This window comes from Odocoileus virginianus, chromosome 1 (genome assembly GCF_023699985.2).
Source record: "Odocoileus virginianus isolate 20LAN1187 ecotype Illinois chromosome 1, Ovbor_1.2, whole genome shotgun sequence".
NCBI classification, from domain to species: Eukaryota; Metazoa; Chordata; class Mammalia; order Artiodactyla; family Cervidae; genus Odocoileus; species Odocoileus virginianus.
In genome coordinates this window covers 1,318,691-1,341,429 of record NC_069674.1, presented here as the reverse complement: position 1 = coordinate 1,341,429, position 22,739 = coordinate 1,318,691, and the positions used below count along the sequence as shown (strand labels likewise).

The 22,739-nt window shown below is 45.9% G+C and overlaps 1 protein-coding gene across 2 annotated transcripts in view; it reads left to right on the top strand.

The window, feature by feature from the left end:
- UBE3C (ubiquitin protein ligase E3C) overlaps positions 1 to 22,739 on the top strand; it is a 115,113-nt gene that overhangs the window by 49,102 nt on the left and 43,272 nt on the right. For both annotated transcript variants that reach the window (XM_020888733.2, XM_020888732.2), the window contains exons 10-13: positions 1,125 to 1,312; positions 8,632 to 8,718; positions 12,908 to 13,065; positions 13,218 to 13,450. In XM_020888733.2, coding sequence (XP_020744392.2) covers positions 1,125 to 1,312; positions 8,632 to 8,718; positions 12,908 to 13,065; positions 13,218 to 13,450 — 666 coding nt within the window. The remainder of the gene's footprint in view (positions 1 to 1,124; positions 1,313 to 8,631; positions 8,719 to 12,907; positions 13,066 to 13,217; positions 13,451 to 22,739) is intronic.

Sequence of the window (22,739 nt, the reverse complement as noted above, 5' to 3'; positions counted from 1 at the left end):
AAGCTACTGGTTTTTCAAGTAGTCATATACAGATGTGAGAGTTGGGCCATAAAGTAGGCTGAGTGCTAAAGAATTGATGCTTTTGAACTGTGATGTTGGAAAAGACTCTTGAGAGTTCCTTGGACAGCAAGAAGATGAAACCAGTTATTCCTAAAGGAAATCAGTTCTGAATATTCATTAAAGGAGTGATGCTGAAGCTGAAGCTCCAACACTTTGGAAGAGCTGAGTCATTGGAAAAGACCCTGATGCTAGGAAGGATTGAAGGCAAAAGGAGAAGGGGACGACAATGATGAGATGGTTGGATGGCATCACCGACTGAATGGACATGAGTCTGAGAAAACTCTGGGAGATGGTGAAGGACAGGGAAGCCTGACGTGCTGCAGTCCACGGGGTCGCAGAGTCAGACATGACTGAGTGAACAGCAACAGCAAAGTGAAGATACATGTGTATGAGATACATCCTTCATACAGGGTTTTATTTGGTACATTTTTACAGATTACATGAATTACGTTCATCTAGGTTTCCAAAGAGTCGGTTAGCAATACCCAAAACTGTGTATATAGCCATATATTATTTACTCATGTATATGTATGTATATGTGCATACACATATGAGAAAAGCATATCTTTCGTTAACAGGTAAACTTCATGGAGCATTAGCTCAGATTTTAGTCAGTGTATCAGATATTCTAGAGAAGATACAAAATGACAGGTGTATGTATTTCTTTTGGTTTTTTTTTAAGTTTTTAAATATTTGCTTAAACGGTGATATCTCAAGTAATTTAAAGTGGAAATTTTGCCGGATGATAATCCGTGTTCGCGCAGGTGTGCTTAGTCTAGAGCAGTCTGAACACTGTGGGGTGAGCCTGCGGTCAGCGTGAGGACTGCGAGCTCCGTCATTGCCCCGGCAGCAGCTGCGTGACCGTGTCCCCGCTCCACAGGCAGAGGGGCCCGCCGCAGAGGGTGCCTTCGGGTCTGCAGGGGACAGGGGAGGCCCTCGGTGCCCGACTTAGAGCCGCTGATGTTGTTGGTTGCGATGCGGATGACCTTTAGATGACACCTCTCTGAGCGTCGAGCTGAGCTCTGCCAGGACGTGGCTAACGGAGGGGCCCCTCTGCCTTTCAGGAGGACGGGCGGCTGTCGGTGCTCTACGTCGCCGAGGAGTGTCTGAAGAAGCTGGACACGAAGCAGCAGACCAACACCCTGCTGAGCCTGGTGTGGAGGGACTCGGCCAGCGAGGAGGCCTTCACGCTGATGGCGGCCATCTGCCACACGCTCATGGTGCAGCACCGTGTCATGGTGCCCCGGGCCAGGCGAGTGCTGCGGCCTTGGCCTCAGGGGCCTCGGGCTCCCTTCCCTGTGGGGGGTGCAGGCCTGCCCCAGGCCGGTATGAGGGAGCCCGCTTTTCTCTGCGGGCTGTGTCATGGTTCGGTCTGTCGGATTGCCTGTGACGGTTGACTGTGGTACCTGAGGGATGGAGTGAACATGGAAGTTTAAATGTGGCCGGTGGATGTGACGGTGACTTTCGGCTCCCCTCTCCCTGCGCTCTGAGTGGTAGCTGAGCAGTTGCCTAGACTGCAGCAGACACGTGCTCAGGGCAGGACGTGAGAGTGGACGCGGATGTGGCGGGGCCACCAGCAGCTGCAGGCGCATGGGGCGTGCGTCCCTGGCGGCCCGGAGAGCCCCCTCCTCTTGGGAAGTGCTGCCGCTTTGGCTAGGAAAGCATTCTTTGACATGAACGGCGTGCAGGGAACACTCGGCCGCCCGCCTTGTAAACAGTCGTGCAGCCAGCTCATTAGGTGCCGTCTTTGCTCGCTGGTGTTTAATACTGTCTGGGGAAGTGAGGCATGGTGAGGCGGTGAGCCCTGGCTGAGCTGATGAGCTCACTGTGGGCTAATTGCCTCAGAGCAGATGTGAGATCTGAGGACCTGCAGCCTAAGCAGGCCGCTGCTTTTATTGGAGCTCAAAGTCCATTGCTCTGGGCAGTAATGACTGAACTTAATGTTTCACTGCCCTGGCCTGAGGTTTACTAGGGAACCGCTTAGTACAGCACCTGTTTCCTCTAAGAAAGTACTCTAGGAATTTTATTTGTGGTTTAAATATATTAGGTTCTGAGTATTTAGTGTTTTTCATAGCTCGTAAAAGAGCAGATAGGCTTATTTTGGCTGTTGTAGATGTAGCTGCTCTCAGCTTTTCACGAAGGCGTGTAAAAGGCGATCAGTGAGGTCTGGGCTAATGCTCACTCTCAGCGCCTCCCGGGCTCAGTGGTCCCTCCGCTTCAGGGCTGCCGTTTGTGGCTTTGGCTTCTGTTTAACATTGATCGTCAGGAGTCTGAAGGAATTTGGAGGCCCTTTCTACATTGATATGGGAAGCTTTCTAAGATACATGTTTAGGTGAAAAAAAGTTTCAGAACAAGGAGTATTAATGTTTTGTGTCTTAAAGGTGGGAAAAGGTAGAATGTGTATTTGCATAAAGAAACCTGGAAGCATTCACAAGAAATTCATAGATGCGATTAGTCATATGTCTGGTTTTGTGGGGGTCGGGGTCGGGGCTAGGAGAGTGGATTTTGAACTGTATACTTTTTAACAGGGTTTTGGGTTTTGAATTATGTGTATTATTTTAGTTTTTAAAGATGAGGTAGTTAATGAACCTCAATCTCCTTTTATGAAAGTCTGTCGATCTTACCATTGAACTTGGAAATGTGAATATATTTTTTAATTTAAAAATTGTTTTTCTTTTGAAAAACATATTCACTGACTTTAAATGTGAATGGGCATTCACTTGTTGTGCTGGGGGTGGGGAGAAGGCCGGCTCTCTCCCAGTGTCTCGAGAACTGAGCCTCGTACATGGGTTCCTCGCAGCCACGGAGGATAGCGGCTGGCAGGCGTTCAGCCTTGCCCTGGCCGACTCTCCTCTGGCTTCACGGGCAGGGGTCTGGTGTTTTAGCGGTGGGTTCGTGCTGCTGGGGGCCGTCCATGGTGCACGAGGGCACCCCGCGCGGTGGTGGGACTCTGAGCCCTGTCTCCCTCTCCACCACGCCCCCGTCCTTGGAGCTGGTGTGTGCATTGCCTGACAGACGCAGGGCTCGCCTGAGTTCCCCTTTGCTCCTGGGCTGCTCCTGCTCACTGCCTTCTGCAGGTTCCTCTTTGTCTGTTTCTGTGTTTCTTCAGCCTTCACCCTCTCCTCATGTTCATTTTCTTAGTTCCTTTCTGCTGCTCGGGGTGGGCTCTCTGGGGGTCTCGTCTATGCTTTCCCAAGCCCCAGACTCGACTTCAGGCCCTTCCCTGGGGCCGTTGTCTCCTTTCACAGTGCCTGAGGTGGAGCTCAGCATCTTTCGTAAAACCTGGGGGTCACGCTGGGGCTGCAGTGTCCCGAGGGTGGCCACTAGTGAAGCGTGGCCCCTCCGCATCCCCGGGCACACCAGCCGAGTTGCAGGTGCTCACTGGTCGTGTGCAGCGGGCAGCTGCCATTTCGGGCAGCCCCACGTGGACCGGCTCCCCATCACAGACGCTGGGCGGGCAGTGCTGCCCGGGCATTCAGGCTGAGAGTCGCACCTGTCTCCGTGATTCCATGTGTGCATTCAGTCCCCGTGGTGTGTGAGGGCTGCCAACTTCATGTCATGTGTTACCAGACTGAATCGTCAGAATATGACCCTCGCTATTCCCGTTGTCTTGCTTAAACATCTACTGGTGAATCCTTTTGTTGGGGAAAACTCCCCATTCCTTTGCTGACTGTGGCGCGGTGTCCTTCCCTAAGCCGGTGTGGCTTACCTCTCCAGCTGTGTTCCTCGCTGTGGGAGACTCTGTCCCTGCCTCAGCCAGGCTTCATTACTTCCGTTTGGTCGCTCTCCTCTGTGCCTCGCAGGTGTTTCACACCTCTCCCCTTGGCCCACGCTAGCGTCTGTCCAAAGAGCGCTTGCCGCCTCCCTGCGTCTTCCTGCTGCCTTGTCCGTCAGAGCCCTGCAGAGGTTGTCACCTTTCAGAGACCCTCCTGGTTTATGTCCTGAGATTTCACCTGTGATTACAGCTCCCAGTGAAATCTTCATTTTACCGTAGGGTCTCCCTTTTAGAGAGCTGATTTTAAGGAGTTTGGGTTTATACTTAAGGTGGGCAGAAGAGCATATTCTTGGGGGCTCTTTTGTTTCATTAACATCTAAAGACTTTGAAATGGAATTTTAAAGATAATGTTTTAAGGGTCATGGCCTCCCTGGTAGCTCAGATGGTAAGGATATCTGCCTGCAATTTGGGAGACTTGGGTTCGATCCCTGGGTTGGGAAGATCCCCTGGACAAGGAAATGGCAACCCGCTCCAGTACTCTTGCCTGGAGAATCCCATGGATGGAGGAGCCTGGTAGACTACAGTCCATGGGGTCGCAAAGGGTCGGACACAACTGAGCGACCAACACTTTAAGGATCAGAGAGGTTGATGTGACCATTCTCCTCTGGTTTTCTTGTTCATAAATCATAAGCCATTAGAATTAGTTTTATTGTATCCTGTGCTTAGTTTTTCTACCAGAAATCAGAACGAGCCAGCCTAATTGTGTCTTACGTTATTAATCACTGATTTAAGCAGTTGTGTGCACTATTTCCTTGTCTGTTCTCTAAACACTACTAATGTGGTCACTCTTTGTCACTAATGTGGACACTCTTTAGCTCTTGATTTATAGATTAGCTCTTGATTATAGAATCATATTTTTAATAATTTGAGATAGAATGATTATGCAAATGACTTCAGAGGAGAAGAATACAAATTTGTGTTTCGTGTATGTTCCAGAAGTAGTCTACACTGTTCATGTGTTTGTAAACAAATTTTTATAGGATTTAGAACCAATACTGAGAATATACCTACAGAGGGAAACAATTTTTTGGGGGGTGGCTGTGATTTCATGTTTACTTTTATTATCAATGGTATTTTCAATATAAATGATAGATTTAAGGAGCTGTTTGATTATTGTTATAACTTGTTACAAAGATCACATAAAATTTGTGAGCTTTTTAACATTTCAGTACAGAATGATTTTATTGTCTATCTTGAACTCATATTTAGATTATAAATGAATTGGCAGCAGTTACTGTTGGAAATATCAAATTAATAAACTAGGCCTGCTTTAGTCAAATTTAGGAATATAATTTATGTGAGTTTTGAAACATCTTATAATTTTCTAAATGATTTTGACTGACATTTCACAGGAAATACAAGTAAACTTGGAAAAGCATACACAAAGCCTATTTAAAAGTTTTTTTGTTTCAAGTTTCCTTGTAAGAAAAGCAAGGGAGGGGATTATCCAAGAAGTTATGTAAAAGGTAACAGTGGCGCTTCTGCTGTCTCTCTTTAAACTGCAGTACAAGTGAAGGTACATTTCTTCAGTCTGTTTATCTTGAGTGGAAACTTTGAAGGAGACTTGTCGTCAGGGAGAGGGAGCTGTCTGTTTAGACTGTTGTGTGTTGGTGCTGGGACGTTAACGGAGCACAGCTCTATGTCGAAGCTGATTTTCTGTCCTTAGTTCCCGGTTTGTCTGTGAAGGAAAGATGTCTTATCAGGTTGCCTCAAACTGAAATTCATCTTAAAACTTTTATTATCATTCAGGAAATTGGAGTTTATTTTTATCTTGCATTATCTCACAGATGAAATTTATATATGTATTTTCGTATTGATTTTGCCAAAAAAGCGATCGTTTGAGCAGGAAGACACAAAGGTCACGTTAGCGCCTGTGGCTGCAGGAGGGGGCTGGTCCTTGGGCAGCTGGCCTGCCATGCTTCTCTCACCTGTGACGCCCTCACACACGGGAGGTCTCTGAGAACGCCTTGCTGTCGTGACCTTTACTGCCTGTGTGTGAGCAGGAGTCTTCCACTGTGTTCTCTTTCATAACTTAAATTGTCCTTGCAGACAGGCCGCTCTGAATATATGACCTGGGTTGGAAATGTTGCCCTTTACTAATTAACTCATAGCATTGTCTCGGCTAAATAAAGCTTAATGCGTAGTTTTAACTATATCCCAGTGTATGTAAAGCATATGTCACTTCCTCACCTTTTGGCAGTCAAGTCCCAAGTAACATTAACTTACAGAAAAAGGTTTAATAATTTGTGTTTTTATTGCCTATTGAGAGATTAATTTAGAAACTGTTTCAGAATGTTGACTTAGGTATAACTTTGGAAATGCATGTGTGTACTCATGTGGAAAGGTGTTAATACAGCCCTGGGTGAAAGGCTGTGTTAGGGGAGGGTGTGTTGGGGGGACCCACTTTTGTCTGCTTCTGTCCGTATGTCTGGGCGATTGACTCCGAGATACTAACTCTGACTACTTCTGGGAAGATGGGTGAAAGGCTGCGAAGACCTTGTCTCTCGTGTTGCCGCTGTTAAGAAGAAAGAATAGAGGACGTGCCTCCTTACAGCAGTCATTCCTGGGATCTCTGAGGAGCTCAGACATCATATCAGTGAAGTTATACTAGATAGTACATTCTTTCACAGAGACCTCAGTTTCTTGATTAAAGACAAATAAGGCAAGCAGGACCACCTTGAATTCTTTTATGTTGAAAGTTCATGGTTTTCATAGCTTTGTTTCTCTTGTTTTCCATGGTTTGTTTAATTGATCTCCTATTGTGTTCTTTGCATTTTTCATTATTCCAGTAATTCTTATTTTTTAATTTCTCAACTGAATAAAGTAGTGTAGTGCCAATACCATTTGTAAGTATGTGCTCAGGGCAGGTATAACTCACTTTTGTAGACTCATTATAGTTTTAAGCTGGAAGAGACCTTATCCTTGGTGTGGTCGGGTCCCCTCATTCTCTGATGAAAACATTGCTCTGGCCACATGACACTTGAAGAGTGGTTGGGCTGAACGACCTTTCTAGCCTGAGACTCACGATTCTAGGTGCATTTCACATAGTCTTAAATGCTTGCAGTAGATTTTAAATGATTATCTTTTTTTTAGATGCACTTACTTTTGGCAGTCCTGGGTCTTCGCTGCTGTGAGAGGGCTTCCTCTCTCTTGTGATCTTGGTTGTGGTGCTGGGCTTCTCACTGTGGCGGCTTCTCTCGTCACGGAGCCCGGGCTGTCGGCCTGCAGGCTCAGGACTTGTGGCCCTCGGGCTTTGTTACGGGATCTTCCGGACCAGGGCTCGAACCTGCGTCCCCTGCGTTGGTGGGTGAATTCTTATCCACTGGACCACCAGGGACACTCAGCAATTACACTTTTAATGTCATTTGGACATCTCAAAAGGCACCATGCTAAAACAGGATTGGATTTTTAAAAACCGGTACTCTGTAACCCCTATTGTATACTTAGGAAGTGCTACTGCTGAGGAGTATATCTGATGTTTTTGATTGAATGCAGGAAAATAACCAACTTAAGACTTGAAGAGTGATTTATTTATCTAAACCCCATTCATTTCTCTTCTGCTCTGGGCATTTAAACTAATACACTCTTGGCAAAGTTCAGTCTGTTAAAATACTTTTTATTACACTCAGAACAATATTTACAGCAACTGGTAATGAACTCGGTGGAGAATTGTGGGTACACATTACGTGTTGCTTTTGTTTAGATCGTCCCGTTACTCTTCATGGCTGGCCTGAGGAAACCCCAGAGCCGGTGGCCTCACCGTTGAGGAGTTAGGGCAGCCTCTGCTGGCTCCTCAGGAGCCTTCGGGATGCTGCTTGCTCTGTCACAAGCTTGCTTGACAACTTGGGTCCAACACCATCTCAGAGGTCTTTTCCACCCTGAAAATCCATTTAAGACTAGATGATATGTACGTTTTCAAAATACAGAATTTTCACTGTTTTCATCCTTATGTTTTGGTACCAGGCTCGTTCGTCGTGCGTTCTCTAACTCCACCGTGAAGGCTTTATCCTCTTTCGTTCTGCTCACTGAGCCAGCTTAGTCTTTGCTCTTCGACTTCATTGTTCTTCTGAGATGATTCTAAAGGCAGATCACATCCCTTTCTTAAAATCATGTTTCCCTGCTCTCTGAAACCTTTTCTTAGTGTGATCAGTCTCTTAAGTTTGAAATTTAATTTCTGAGTCCTGCCTGTCTAAAAATGTGACCGGAAATTAAATCCTATTACAAAAATGCAGTATACTAAGTTAAGCTGATTTAAAATTAAACATGGTTACCCACAAAGCTCCTTAGTCTTTTGATATGCTACAGGAGGGGTTTTTAAAGCCTTTAAAATATATTTTTACATTTAAATTAATTTTGACATGTTAGCATTAAAAAAACACGTTTGCTCATTTTTGTGTGCTTGTTTTAAAGGTAGGGCATTAAAATCAGTTGCTAAATGTTAATGTGCATTAGTAATATTAATGATAGATAGTACTGCAGTATATTACTGTATTGTAATATGTCCTGAGGGGCGGCACACTCAGGTGTGCATTTCAAGGGCACGCCCAGCTCTCTCTGGGGTCGGTCTCATGGGCGCAGCTTGGGGCTGGCTTAGCGCTGTAGCAGTGAAGACAGGGCCCCAGCAGTCGGGATACTCGGGGTGTTCTCAGCTGTTTGGGGCAGCCCGCCGTGGGAGGTGTCAGTGCAGTTACTTTCTCAGCTGTGCATTGTCTTCTGTTTGTCACTTTTCTCTTTTTGAAGAAATACATTGAATGACCGTTTGCTAACTCTTACTTGTTTTCCCCATTCCTCTTTAGGCTTCTCTACAGCTTAGCCTTCAACGCCAGGTTTCTGAGACACCTCTGGTCTCTCATCTCCTCTATGACGACGCAGATGATCACAGGGTAGGTGTTACCAGGCTGGCACGTTGAGCTTAAGGACGTGGGGCGCGGCCACCAAGTAAAAAGCACTGCAAGGAGGCGTTTTAAGTACTGCTTATTCCACCTTATTTCATTAGGAGAAAAGTCTAGATGGTCTCAGTTTCACAAAACGGAAAAATTAATGCCTAATCTGTGTATATTATTAAGTGTATGGCTTTATCTGAGGGTAAATTTGTTTTAAAAATCATAAGTTGGAACTTCCCTGGGGTCTGGTGGTCAAGACTCTGAGCTTCCACTGTAGGTGGTGCAGGTGGGATCCCTGGTCAGGGAACTAAGACCCTGATGCTGCATGGTGTGGCCACAAAAAAAATCCTAGTCATTTTTTGTAAACGAGAAACTCGACATTTCTTTGCTCCATGTGTCTTTTCTATGCTTTTGGTTGTGAAGATACAGACCTGAAGCAAATTTACCAGCATTACAAACATTAAAACATATAAAATATTATAAAAATTGGTTTCTAAACCTCTTTGTTGAAATAATTTGATTTTTATACATGAAGCCTTGTGTAACTTGCAGGCTAGAATCTTTAAAGTACGTATTTACTGAATGTGTGTAATATGTCAAGAATTCACTTGATTCTCAGAAACCCTTCATGGTAAGCAGACGGAAGCCATTGCCATGCTGAATTTCTCTGTCAGGGCTCCGTCCTCTGTGGGGTAGTGTGAGAACAAGTGTGAGCTCAGCTTTCGGAGACTCGGCTTCCCAGACGCACTTGCCTGTGGTGGTCACTGCCGGAGGTCCCGCCTGCAGCCGCCAGCCTGCCTCCCCCAGCCGCAGGACAGGCCTTTGGCGGGAGGGGACCCGAGACAGGAAGCCGTGTTGGAGTCTGGGGTGCCCGGCACTGCGCTCTGTGACCGCCGCCCACACCATGCTCTCTGGGTTGGAGCTTGTCGGTGTGGAGGGTGGAAGAGTGCCTGTGGGTGGGCCCCCGCCAGCCCTGTGCCAGGAAGCCTCCGAGAGGGGCTGGCAGGCGCTCGTAGCAGAGGCTGAGGTGCTTCCATGTGATTTCAGCACATCTTTGTGAGTGGGGGGCTCTGAGTGGCCGCGCTGCAGCTGGTGGAACTCGGAGCGGCGAGGCCCTGCACCCCAGAGCAGCAGCAGGGGCGTGGGAGAAATGGGTGCCAGTCCAGAGCACGTCTTCTGTGTCCGTTCATTTTCAAATTACAGCGAGCGGCCTCTGGTTTCTTTGCGTGTGTGTGTTTCAGCCGCTGGTGGCTGTGCCCACCTTGGCGTTGGTGAGCGACAGATTTGTTTAGGTAAGAGAGCCTGGGGCTCACTGGGGCATAAGTTATCATCACCCTGTAGGTGTCTCAGCTTAGCAACAGAAGCCCCATGCCCGCCGTGCCTGCCTGTTTGTTGCCTGTTTGTTCCCGGCACTGGTCTCCCACGGGGGAGGCAGCCACACTGTGTGCAGGTGTTCCCGTCAAGGCAGTGTTGATTGTGTTAAATTATTAGCGTTATGAGTCAGCGAAGTTAAACACATTTTAAAAAACTCATTATTTCTTAGAAAGCCCGTTTGAGAATGTTTCTTTTTACTCGTATGATTTATTCAAATCCCACGAGAAACTTACAGTGTATTTTAACACCTTCCTAGTGTGTGTCTCATCATGTTTATTGTCAGAATAAATGAAGGTAAAGTGCCTTATTCCCCTGAAAACAGCACGAAGGGTATTTTGAAAGTAGTTTGGCAGCAGGGCTTACACAGCTGGGACTCCTGAGCTTTGGCAAGCACGAGGCTAATCGGGAGCCTGTCCAGGTGTGAACTCCTGGTCCCCACCTGCCTTGGTCTTGGAGCGCACCGGCTCCTCGGTGGTTGGGGTGCAGGTGCAGCTGATGGGGCCAGAACCCAGCCTGTCATGGGCCTGTGCGTCAAGGCTGGCCTGCTTCATCATTGTCTTTAACTCAACGGGGACTGTTTTGATTACATCCTGCCCGTGTCTTTTCTCATTGACTGCAACTGCTAGTAGTACTACATTAGTCCTCTTAAAAAGCTTTTCAAGACAAGAACGCATTCTCTGAAAGCTTCTAGAGAAGACGAGAAGCTCTGTCAGTTCAGGGGGTGGGGGCAGTTGCCAAAGAGTTTCCCCTGTGGAGACCCTTATTCTGGGGGTGCCTGCAGAAGGGAGGGCTTGTCTGACGTCTCATTGATGCTGCTGGTCCAACCAGCTCTCCCAGTCATGAGGCAGTGTCTTTTCCTTTCATTGTAGTAAATTATGGACTTTTTATTTGCTCAAGGAGATCAAACCAGTCAGTCCTAGAAGAAATCAACCCTGAATATTCATTGGAAGGACGGATGCTGAAGCTGAAGCTCCAGTACTTTGGCCACCTGATGCGAAGAGCTGACTCATTGTAATAGACCCTGATGCTGGGAACATTTGAGGGCAGGAGCAGAAGGGGATGACAGAGGATGAGATGATTGGATGGCATCCCCAACTCAATGGACATGAGTTTGCCAAGCTCCAGGAGATAGTGAAGGACAGGGAAGCCTGGTGTGCTGCAGTCCATGGGTTTGAAAAGAGTTGGACATGACTGAGCAACAAGTCTTTGAGATGGACCTGTTTTCAGAGAAATATTTGAGTCGGTGTTAATGGCAGAAAGAATGGTCAGCAGAGAGTCGAGAGACAATATTCATGTCCGTCCTGGTTGGTTAAGACCACAGGCACATAACTGACCCTTCTTGCCAGTCACCTTTCTGTTCAGGTGAACTGACCTCATGGGGGTTAAAGAGAACAGGTGAACTAACGTTGAATGCTTGCCCCCCATCTTGTTTTCGGGAAGCAGTGTACGAGTTTTGTGCATCCTGGCACATGAGTACGTGGCGGGCGATGAGGATTTCAAGTACAAGTGTTGTCAACAGGGGCACAGCTGCGCAGTTAATCATGTGTTTAGATTCAGGAAATGCTCTGTCCACTGACAGCCGGTCAGCCCGACTTGTCCCGTGTTCCCCTCAGTATCGTCTGTCAGCATTTACAGTTTCTGTGCTTCTGCAGTTAGTGACGAGGGAGCTAAAAGATAGAAACCGTTGGCTTCACTCACTCAGCAAAACAAACGGCATGACGCCTTTCTTCCTCTGCTCTGCAGGCGGCACAGGACTGGGCTGGGTGGGTGACTCGGCGGCGGGGCGGGGGCCCCTCGCTCTCGGGGCCTGGCCTTGCTCAGGGCGCACAGCCTTTTCCTCCTGGGACTGAGGCCTGAGGCGAGGAGGCCTGGGGCAGGTGACAGGGTGGCTGTGCTGGTCCCTCTGTGCGTGTGCTCTCGCTGCGCTTTCATTGTGGGCGGGTGGCTTCCCTCGGCGGGTTGCTCTGCGCTGAGCGCCGCTGCATGTCTGGGCTGTGTTTCCGCCCAGCTGGGCCCCTGTGTGAGCGCTGGAGCGGGCCTGCTGGAGACCTGGGGATGGTGGCAGCGCTGGCGGCGGGCCAGCCCCTGGAGAGCCGCGCCTCGCCTCCTAGACGGGAGTGGCTGTGTGGGACTGAGGCCGGAGGAGAGGCGGGATGCAGCAGGTGACAGCCGGCTGGCCCGGGACTGGATGGGTGTGCACTGAAGACCGGGGAAGCTGTGTGAGCCAGTGTTCCGTGGGGGTAAGGGTGAGCGCCCCAGCTCTCAAAGGGGGCCAGCCCACCTAGAGCTGCCCCGGGCCACGGGTCTCCTACTAGGGAGCGCAGTTGCAGGTCTGGTGAGTGGAGGCACGGCCCAGGACTGACGGGGTGATGGTCTGCAGCTTTGTCTCTGGGAACTGCCTCCAGTGTTCTCAGTCTAAGCGCCTGGACAAACTTTTCCTGAGAGCAGAGCCATCTGCCTTTGTAGACAGAACGGGGTTCAGCATAAGAAGTAGAGTGTGTGTCCTGAGGAGTGCTACCGCAGACGCTGACTGCCCTTCCAGGAACCCTTGGGGCCTCAGCTCACTCTCAAACAGCTAGCTCTATCCGGTGGAGAATCACAGGAGGGACATTAGTAAAGAGTGGGGGCTTGGTGTCCTGTTCTTTAATTTACGTTATTTATTAACCTGTGTTGTTAGAGTGACTTTGCCTCCCCTCTCGGTCTTTGAATTGCTAATGCAAAGGTTATTTTCCCTGATTATATTTGTCTGATGTCATGTCTTAATTTGTTCCCAAACTCAGCCGTTGTGTTTTTTTCTCCTTTCTCCCAATTCAAGGTCTATGGTACCATTGCTTCAGGTGATATCAAGGGGCTCACCTATGTCTTTTGAAGATTCCAGTAGAATCATCCCACTCTTTTACCTGTTCAGCTCCTTGTTCAGTCACTCACTGATTTCCATACATGACAATGAATTCTTCGGAGACCCCATAGAAGGTGAGAATTCTGAGCAATCCACTTGTTGCTGACCTCATGCTGTGTCCATTTCCATAGACGATAGGAAAGTTTTAAGCCTTTTAAGTCTTTGCGTGTGTAAGAGATGGGAAGGGGAGCCCAAATATAATAGGAAATTGGATTATGTTTTTCAGTTGTAGGTCAAAGACAATCATCAATGATGCCTTTTACTTTAGAAGAGCTGGTAGTGTTGTCTCGATGCCTTCGAGACGCGTGCTTAGGGATCATCAAACTGGCATACCCAGAGACAAAGCCAGAAGTTCGAGAAGAATATATCACCGCCTTTCAAAGTATTGGAGCAACTACCAGTTCTGAAATGCAGCAGTGTATACAGATGGAGCAGAAGCGATGGATTCAGTTATTTAAGGTAATGAGTGTATGAATCTTTTTGTTTACTGAGGTAAAATAACATACAGATTTTTTTTTTTTGATGACTCCTTTTAGAAGACTAGAGTTACAGGTTTGTTTCCGGCTTGATTGTTAATTTGCAAAACTTGTAAGAAAAGTCTTCTTCATTTTATATTTGTCTCCTTTTAAAGTCTTGTTTTTACATTGTTAAATATATCTTTTATAGCTTGCCCCAAGTACTTTCAATGACAAGGTGATGTATAATTAAAATTTTTTTTTATTTTTCACTAAAAGATCTCTTATGAGTTTTATTTATTTAATCTGAAGAAATTGATTAACAAAGGTGGAATAAGATCATTAACTTAATGCAAGTTGAATATAAGTTATTTTAAAATACCTTCATTTTTAACCGTGCAGAAAGAGAAGTTATGAGTTACTGTGGCCGAATTGTTGGCAAGAAACCACCACCACTGAGAGAATACAACTACTGGGGTAGAAAAAAAGAAAAGAAAAAGGGTGCTTGACTTCCCATGAAATTTCTGCAGCAAACACATCTCGTCAGCTAAAATCGCTCATTAAAGGAGTGAGAGCAGAAGAAATGCATTTTCCAAATTGAATGCTAGATTTACAGTCCGTTTAGTACCAGCGACCTCTCGCACACTAATGTTCAGTTGGAGTCATCAGCTGTCCCTTCAGGTCTTTTATCACTGCTTTTGTCAAGCTATCTATTTAATTGAAAGAAGTTAATTGAATGAAAATGATCAACTAAGCTTGTATTAATATTGCTAATGGAACTTTCTTCTTGGCCATGTTTGGAGAAAGATGTCAAGCTAGACTTTAGGAAAGGCCCATTAATGCTTGCACTTAACCTGATGGGCTAATTAAGGACTGCTTATTCATCCTGCGAGCCCACGATGGGCTCTGTGCAGCCCGTTCTGCCTGGTTTTACAACACATTTCCCTTCTGAGCACAAGCATTAGTAGCAGTGAGAGTAACTGGTAATGTTTTGATTGCACTGAATACTGCGCTGATGCGTCATTGAATTTATAATATGTGCGGATTGATGTGATATATATTTGCACAATTTATTTTAATTACCTGTCTCTATATTCCTAAGTAAACTTTTAAGGTCACATGTTGAGCCCTTAATATATCCTTGCTTAAAGACTAACACTTTTGCATCTTTTCTGAGTTAAAAATAAGCTGTGTCACCCATTTAAAACTTGTAATTCTTGTGTAAGCTTTTCCTGGATGTGGCTGTTAATGGTAGCATATGTTTTTCTTTGAAGGATCTAATTAAACTCTGGGATCTTTGTTAGTAAAACTTTCCATTATGCATGTTACCAGGTTTTGTGTACAGTATCAGATAAGTTCATTCTTTTATAGCACCTATTTACAGTTTTGTAATTTTCATGAACCAGGCTTATCTTATCACCCAGAACCTTCTGGATTTAATTATGCTGTATTAAGATGTTTTTCCCCGGTCTTGCTTTATTTTGCATAAGCATTAAGTGAAAATTTTGTAGTGAATTTGTTCTTACGCCTCAGAATGGTTCATTACTACTTTAGTAAGGATTGAAGGGTTTTTGTTTGTTTTAAAAATTAGCGTGAACGTTCACCTTTTCTGAAACAGGGTTGTCTTTAGGTTTCAAATTGAGTTATGAAGATCTGAATTTAGAGCAGACTTGTTTGAAGACAAGTTTTTGAATAAGATTCCTCTTCTTTGTAAAGATTTTGTTGTTGTTCTGCCTGCTGTTGAACTAAGCCCACCCCCCGCAAAAAGAGAAAAAACTCAAGACACGGTCTTTGAACAGATTCAGCTGATATTAGTTATTTTCTTTTAAGAATTTAAGTCTCAGTGGTTGCTGTCTCAGACAGCATTCTGAGGACTTTACAGGGACCAGTCCACGCGAGCGGTAGTTCTGTGAGGAGGGCGCTGCAGGGGTCCCGTCTTACAGCCGGGGACACACAGCCTGGGGCTGGCGGAGCCAGCATGAGCACTGTGCTGCTCCTCTCCACCGCCCCCTGGGAAGAGTGCAGATGACAGTTTAGTGTTTTCTGTATGTTTCAGTGTCGCATTGAGGTGAAGAATTCAAGGAATAGAATCCACCAAAGAAAGCAGTAGCATTTTGCAGTGATTGCCTGCATTCTGCTGATTTTGACAGCTGCACATGAGGAGACCTGGCTCTTCCAGCCACCAGCCATTTTCATTTTTTAGCTCCTGATGGTCCTCCCAGACCAGTTTCCAAGAGGGTCTCTCTGGGCTGGTCACAGAACAGGCTTCTAAGTGGATGGAGTCATCCTTCTTTGTCACTGTAGGAACTGAGGTCAGTTCTGAGCCCCACACTGACACTGCTAAAACAGTTTGTGCATTTATCAAATTTATCCGCTCCTCTCAGAGTGTAATTTACAGCTGTAACTGCGTTAGCCCTGGGAGGCGACAGGAACTCCTGTTTGATGTGCCTTTGTGAGCAGCTGCCGGGCTGCGCTGGGGTTACTCCTTGCGGGGAAGGTGTGCAGGAACCTGCTTGCTTACTGCGCTTGTCTGTGCGCAGAGGGTGGGAGAGGAGGAGCTTTCTCCTCCCTGGTGGTTGATTTGGATTTTTCAGTGTCAAAAACACTCCTTAAAAAGTAAAAACAGAAAACCACAGCAGTGCCCTAGCTGTGATTGAACCGCGCTACCATTATCCATCAGTGTTGACCAGTGAGGCAGGTCCAGGCTTCCTCTAAGGTGGCCAAGCTGCCTGCCATGTATCTTTCAAAGTTTTTTTTGGCTTTGGTTTTGCCTCCTCAATAAAGTGGATACCTTATGAAGTAATTTTGTAGTGTTTTAAACATGCTGGAGAATACTGATAACTAACGGCTCTATGAAATTAGGTTAGCCATCGACAGCAGGAATCCATATCAAATACTTAAGGACTTTTATAGACTGGGGTATCATTACTGTCAATTATTTTAAACACCCACGGTGTTTATCCCAGGAACCCTGGCTCTGCCCTGTGCTGGGGAACCATGAATGAGATCGAACAGAGTCCCTGTTCTTTGAGCATCACTACAAAAGGAAAGAGACTCAGCAGCACAGCTAAGAGCATGCAGGACAGGCACAGAACTGCTGAAGTCATTCTGAGCTTAGGATTACAAGGGGGAAATCATTCTGGCCTTCTGTGAGAGAATAATCTTAGAGCTGGTACTTTACTGGTTTTCTTGTACTTCCTTTTCACATACTCTTCATTGGGAAATCGAAATCTAAAAAACTCTATTGTATATTAATCACATCACACATTTACCACAGTTAGGTACCCGTAAATTATGTGCCTTGTCCTGATGTTTGTTTTAAAGTTTTAAGGCAATTACCTAAGATAATTTGATTTTGCCTACTACATTTAAGATAAAAGATTATTACAGGTACCTTTACAATTTTGGAATATATATGCTTTTCTTGGGTTGCACTAATAAAGTTATATGTCAGTGGTCTCCACTCAGAAATATCATAGTTGAGCATTCATAGCTTTAAGTTCTCATCAGATACATTATTTATGTGTGTGAATTTTCTTATATGATGTAAAATATGTAATGCTTAAGGCTATTTCCCTAAGGTCATTAGACAAGATTTTCTTGTGATCTTGATAGCCAGTGGACTTTGAAACATACAGTAATCTTGTGAAACAGTGCTTGTCAGATTAAAACCGTGAGCTTGGACAGTAGTCAGGTGTGACTTTTATGAGACATCTGTGTGTCTCTAACCAGTTCTCTGCTTGGTCTTTTAACACTGGGTTTAAGGGAAACCTGCTCCTGGGTGTCACTGTTTGGTTTCCCAGCTTCCTAACAAGGGAGTGGACCCAGGGCCCTCAGCAGTGACAGCACAGAGTCCTGGCCCCCAGACCACCAGGGAGTACCTTTGTTTTTAATTTCAGCGGCATGTAATCAGACATGTAACAGTTTAGTGCATTTCTGAATATCTGCTTAAATAGTCTTGGTAGTTCTCAAGTGTTTATTTAAGGTTTAGCTCCAGCGCGGAAGAGTACGATGTGGGAGCTGAGTAAAACGCATGGCATAAACACGAAAAGACACATTTATAACTGCTAAAAGTCTGCTAAAACTGTATTGAGCTGGTACATCTTAGTCATCCTGGTGTTTGCTTGTTTGTTATCTTTGTTCATATTTCGTAACACACTGGTTCTTGGGTCTTACTGTCTCAGGATCTCCTCAGGATCGCTTGACAGCTGTTGACTGGAGTTAGAGTTGCTGCTGGTGGTGCCTTTTGCAGGTGCTTGTCAGCCGGAGGCTCCAGGCCGGGGTGCGGTCAGTCCCCATGGGGCAGGCGTCAGTGACCTCGTGTCTCAGTGTGCAGACTTGCACCCCAGTGACTGAAGCCCTGTTTAAATCTAAAACCTTGCCAGTATCTCGGTGTCCATACTGTCTTGTGTAGTAGGCTTATCTGCGCCAGGAAGTCTGATAAAATTAACTGAGAGGAAAACTGTCTTTTTGATCTCAGCACTGGGTGTGTGTTGATCCAGTTTAAAACTGTTACTCCTGTGGTTTTTTGATGGTTACTTCTGTGAGCTTTGGTTTTCCAGTACTAAACATTTCTAGCAGCTTGTGGTACTAAAAATGAATGTACAGAAAGGGAGTATGTTTAAAGGTGTTTTGAAATCACAGAATTTGAGTCATGTCTGACTCCTTGCGACCCCATGGACTGCACCACACCAGGCCTCCCTGTTCATCACCATCTCGCTCAAACTCATGTCCATTGAGTCTGTGATGCCATCCAACCATCTCATCCTCTGTCGTCCCCTTCTCCTCCTGCCCTCAATCTTTCCCAGCATCAGGGTCTTTTTCAGTGAGTTGGCTGTTCGCATCAGGTGGCCAGAGTATTGGAGCTTCAGCTTTAGCATTAGTCCTCCCAATGAATATTCAGGGTTGGTTTCATTTCGGATGGACTGGTTGGATCTCCTTGCAGTCCAAGGTATTCTCAAGAGTCTTCTCCAGCACAATTCGAAAGCATCAGTTCTTCAGCCCTCAGCTTTCATTATGGTCCAACTCTCACATCCATGCATGACCACTAGAAGAATCGTTGCTTTGACTGTATGGCTTTGTTGGCAAAGTCATGTCTCTGCTTTTTAATACGCTCTCTAGGTTTGTCATAGCTTTTCTCTAAGGGGCAAGCATCTTTTAATTTCATGGCTGCAGTCACCCTCCACAGTGATTTTGGAGGCCAGGAAAATAAAATGCATTGCTGTTTCCACTTTTTCCCCCATCTATTTGCCATGAAGTGATGGGACCAGATGCCATGATCTTCGTTGTTGAATGTTGAGTTTTAAGCCAGCTTTTCACTCTCCTCTTTCTCCCTCTTCAAGAGGGAGTTCCTCTTTGCTTTTTGTCATTAGAGTGATATCATCTGCATATCTAAAGTTGTTATTTTTCCCGGCAGTCTTCCAGCCCGGCATTTCACATGATGTACTCTGCATATAAGCTAAATAAGCAGGGTGACAATATACATCCTTGATGTACTTGTTTCCCAGTTTTGAACAAGTCCATTGTTCCATGTTCAGTTCTAACTGTTGCTTCTTGACTTGCTTACAGGTTTCTTAGGAGGCAGGTAAGGTGGTCTGGTATTCTCATCTCCTAAGAATATTCCATAGTTGTGATCCACACAGTCAGAGGCTTTAGCGTACTCATTGAAGCAGATGCAGATGTTTTTCTGGATTCTCTTGCTTTATCTGATCCAACAGATGTTGGCAATTTGAACTCTAGTTCCTCTGCCTTTTTAAAATCCAGCTTGTACATCTGGAATTTCTCAGTTCATGTACTGTTGAGGCCTAGTTTAAAGGATTTTGAGCTTTACTTTGCTAGCATATGGGCTTCCTTGGTGGCTCAGTGGTAAAGAATCCACCTGCAGTGCAGGAGACCTGAATTCAGCCCCTGGGTTGGATGGATCCCCTGGAGAAGAGAATGGTAACCACTCCAGTATTCTTGCCTGGAGAGTTCCGTGGACAGAAGAGCCTCGCAGGCTACAGTCCATGGGGTAACAAAGAGTCGGACAGCATTGAGTGACTAGCACTTTGCTGTCACGTGAAATGAGTGCAATTGTCCGGTAGTTTGAACATTCTTTGGCATTGCCTTTCTTTGGGATTGGAATGAAAACTGACCTTTTCCTATCCTGTGGCCACTGTGATGTTTTCCAAATTTGCTGGCATATTGAGTGCAGCACTTTCAGAGCATCATCTTTTAGGATTTCAGATAGCTCACCTGAAATTCCATCACCTCCACTAGCTTTGTTCGTAGTGATGCTTCCTAATGCCCACTTGACTTCGCACTCCAGGATGTCTGGCTCTAGGTGAGTGATCACACACACACCGTCGTGGTTATCCGGGTCAATGAGATCTTTTTTGTGTAGTTCTTCTGTGTATTCTTGACACCTCTTCTTAATATCTTCTGCTTCTATTAGATCCTTTCTGTTTCTGTCCTTTATTGTGCCCATCTTTGCATGAAATGTTCCCTTGGTATCTCTCATTTTCTTGAAGAGATCTCTAGTCTTTCCCATTCTGTTGTTCTCCTCTGTTTCTTTACATTGTTAACTTCAGAAGGCTTTCTGTCCTCTTGCTGTTTGGAACTCTGCATTCAGGTGGGTTTCTCTTTCTCCTTTGCCTTTCACTGCTCTTTCCTCAGCTGTTTGTAAGGCCTCCTCAGACAACTGCATTGCCTTCTTGGTTTGTTTTTCTTGGGGGTGGTTTTGGTCAGCGCTTCCTATATAGTGTCACAGACTTCTGTCCATAGTTCCTCAGGCACTCTGTCTACCAGATCTAGTCATTTGAATCTGTTTGTCACCTACGCTGTATAATCATAGGGGATTTAATTTAGGTCATACTGTAATGATTAGTGGTTTTCCCTACTTTTTCAATTTAAGTCTGAATTTTGCCATAAGGAGCTGATGATCTGAGCCACAGTCAGCTCCAGGTCTTGTTTTTGCTGACTGTATAGAGCGTCTCCATTTTTTTTTTTTTTTTTTTTTTTTTTTAGCTTTTCCATTTGTGTCTGTGAAGACTATAATCAGTCTGATTTTGGTATTGACCCTCTGGATCCAGTTAAATTTTCACGGTTTCTTAAAATTTGTATTTTTCTCTACAGCTTAGAAAAAATAGTTTAAATAAAGGACAAAAATGTTCTTAGGAGATATGACATCTCTAAAATATTTTGGGAATTAGTCCAGGGCTCATGTTGCCAGATATAACACATAAAAATACGTGTCACCAGTTAAATTTGGATTTCAGATAAACAGCAAATGCATTTTAGATACAAGTATATCCTGTGTGATATTTGGGGTACATTTATACTTTTTAGAAACCTGTATTTGAGATACCCTTTGAATAGAGCACTATTTAGAAGAGAGTTACACTAAGAACTTTATTTGATGTTTATCTGAGAGTTTTACCAGCTGTGCTCTGTTCTCCCTGGCGTCTTCAAGTCTTGTTTCCTGAGCCCTTTCAGATGCGCTTTTCCCAGTGGCTTCTGCCACCCCTTCCTCGCTGGCGCTCAGGCCCAGCTCACCCTGTGCCTTGTCCTTCCTCCTTTATCCCCTCTGCCATGCCCACCTTTCCCTTTCCTGTAGTTTTTAAAAGGCTTGAGGTGTGTATTTTCTTTGGGCTGTGCTCGTCTTCGTTGCCGCAGGGCTGTTCTCGAGCCGTGGGAGCGGGGCTGCTCACCAGTGGCCGCGACACGCTCCTCGTGGCGGTGGCTTCTCCAGTGCAGCACGGGCTCTCGGGCTCCGGGGCTGCAGCTCCCAGAGCTAGCTGCTCCAGAGCACATGGGATCTTCCTGTATGAGGGATCAAGCCCAGGTCTCCTGCACTGGCAGGCAGATTCTTGACCACTGAGCCTCCAGGCAAGCCTTCTTTCCTTTATTTTTGAAAGCGGATCAGTGATACCAGGATAGGACATTTTATGTCACTTCTTTTTCATCTTTAGTATATGAAAGTACGGAAGGGAATACCTATACTGAAAGTGTATGTTCAGTTTCACAGTAATTTAAAGTAAATTATGGCATTAATTAGCTCTGAAGAGTCGAATCGTGTTTGCCACCTCTGGAACAGAAACATCCTCGGCAGGAGGGGTTGGCTGGTGTTGAACATCAGGAGGTGGAGGACAGCTCATCTCCTGGGGTCAGGCAGCTGTGACCACTCTGCAGAGCGCCGTCTCCAGCTGTGCTGTGCGGAGGAGTCAGGACGTGGGGCAGGTGCAGGGCGGAGTGCGTGGGAGCCACAGGTGAACCGGTGCCTGTGAATAAACACATTAGCTGTCAGAAGACACGGCTTTTGTCGACAGTGGTGGGTGGTGGGTAAGTTTCAGCACAATAGCAGTTAAACCTGAATTTACTTAAAATAGACCAGTGTGGGTATATAAAAGGAGAGAGATGGTGTCACGTTCATCGTACCCAGGGATCCTGCTTCTGTCCCACTGTTGGAAGAGCACACAGAACGTACCTCACTGAGATGTTATCCTTTCTGCTGAAGAGCAAAACAGAGACACCCAGAAGTCAGGTCTGTTAGGTCAGTGGCCATGCTTTGCTTGGGGCCAGCAGTTAGCCAGGTGGAACCAGGTGCTCGGCTCTTCCCAGTCCACTTCAACCGCGCTTAATACCAGTCATCAAGCACTGCACGTGTGTGGCCTGACCCCCGCGCAGGCGCCGTGGCTGTGGGTGGAGGATAACCAGCTCTCACTGCTCACCTGTGCTGGCTCCTTGCCGTAGCGTCTCAGTAGGCTTTAAGATGCCGTGCGGTGGGCGTCACAGCGAACTTGGCAGCATACGCCCACCAGTGTAAGAGCTGTGTTCTAGATCTTGAGCGGTTTTCACTGGTGTCGTTCTGTCCGGATGGCCAAGCTGCTCAGGTGTTACTTTTTCCTGGTTATATGATCCAGCTGGAGTCTGTGTCATGGAGGCCCAAGATAGCAACGCCCTCTCACCCACTTTGGTTGGATGCAGAATGACATTTCCTAATTCTTTGTTCAAACTGTATTTTACTGAGTTAGAGGCAGTGTGTACAGAAGCCTGGCTGACTATCAGAAAACGCAGTCAGAGTCACTAAGTACATAGTGGTTACAGGACCAGCTTCTGCTTGTAAAGGCCTTGGTCTTGTAAAGACACTTTGGTCTCCCAGTTTTGTGTTGGTTTATCTTTGTTTACTGCAAAACACATTTCTGTTTAGTGTGTAACTTCGTGTCTTTTGAAGCCCGACAGTACTGTTAGATGTCTTTAATCATCCATCACAGGATTTACCACTGTCAATCATTGGGTGCCAACTGCCTTTCTAG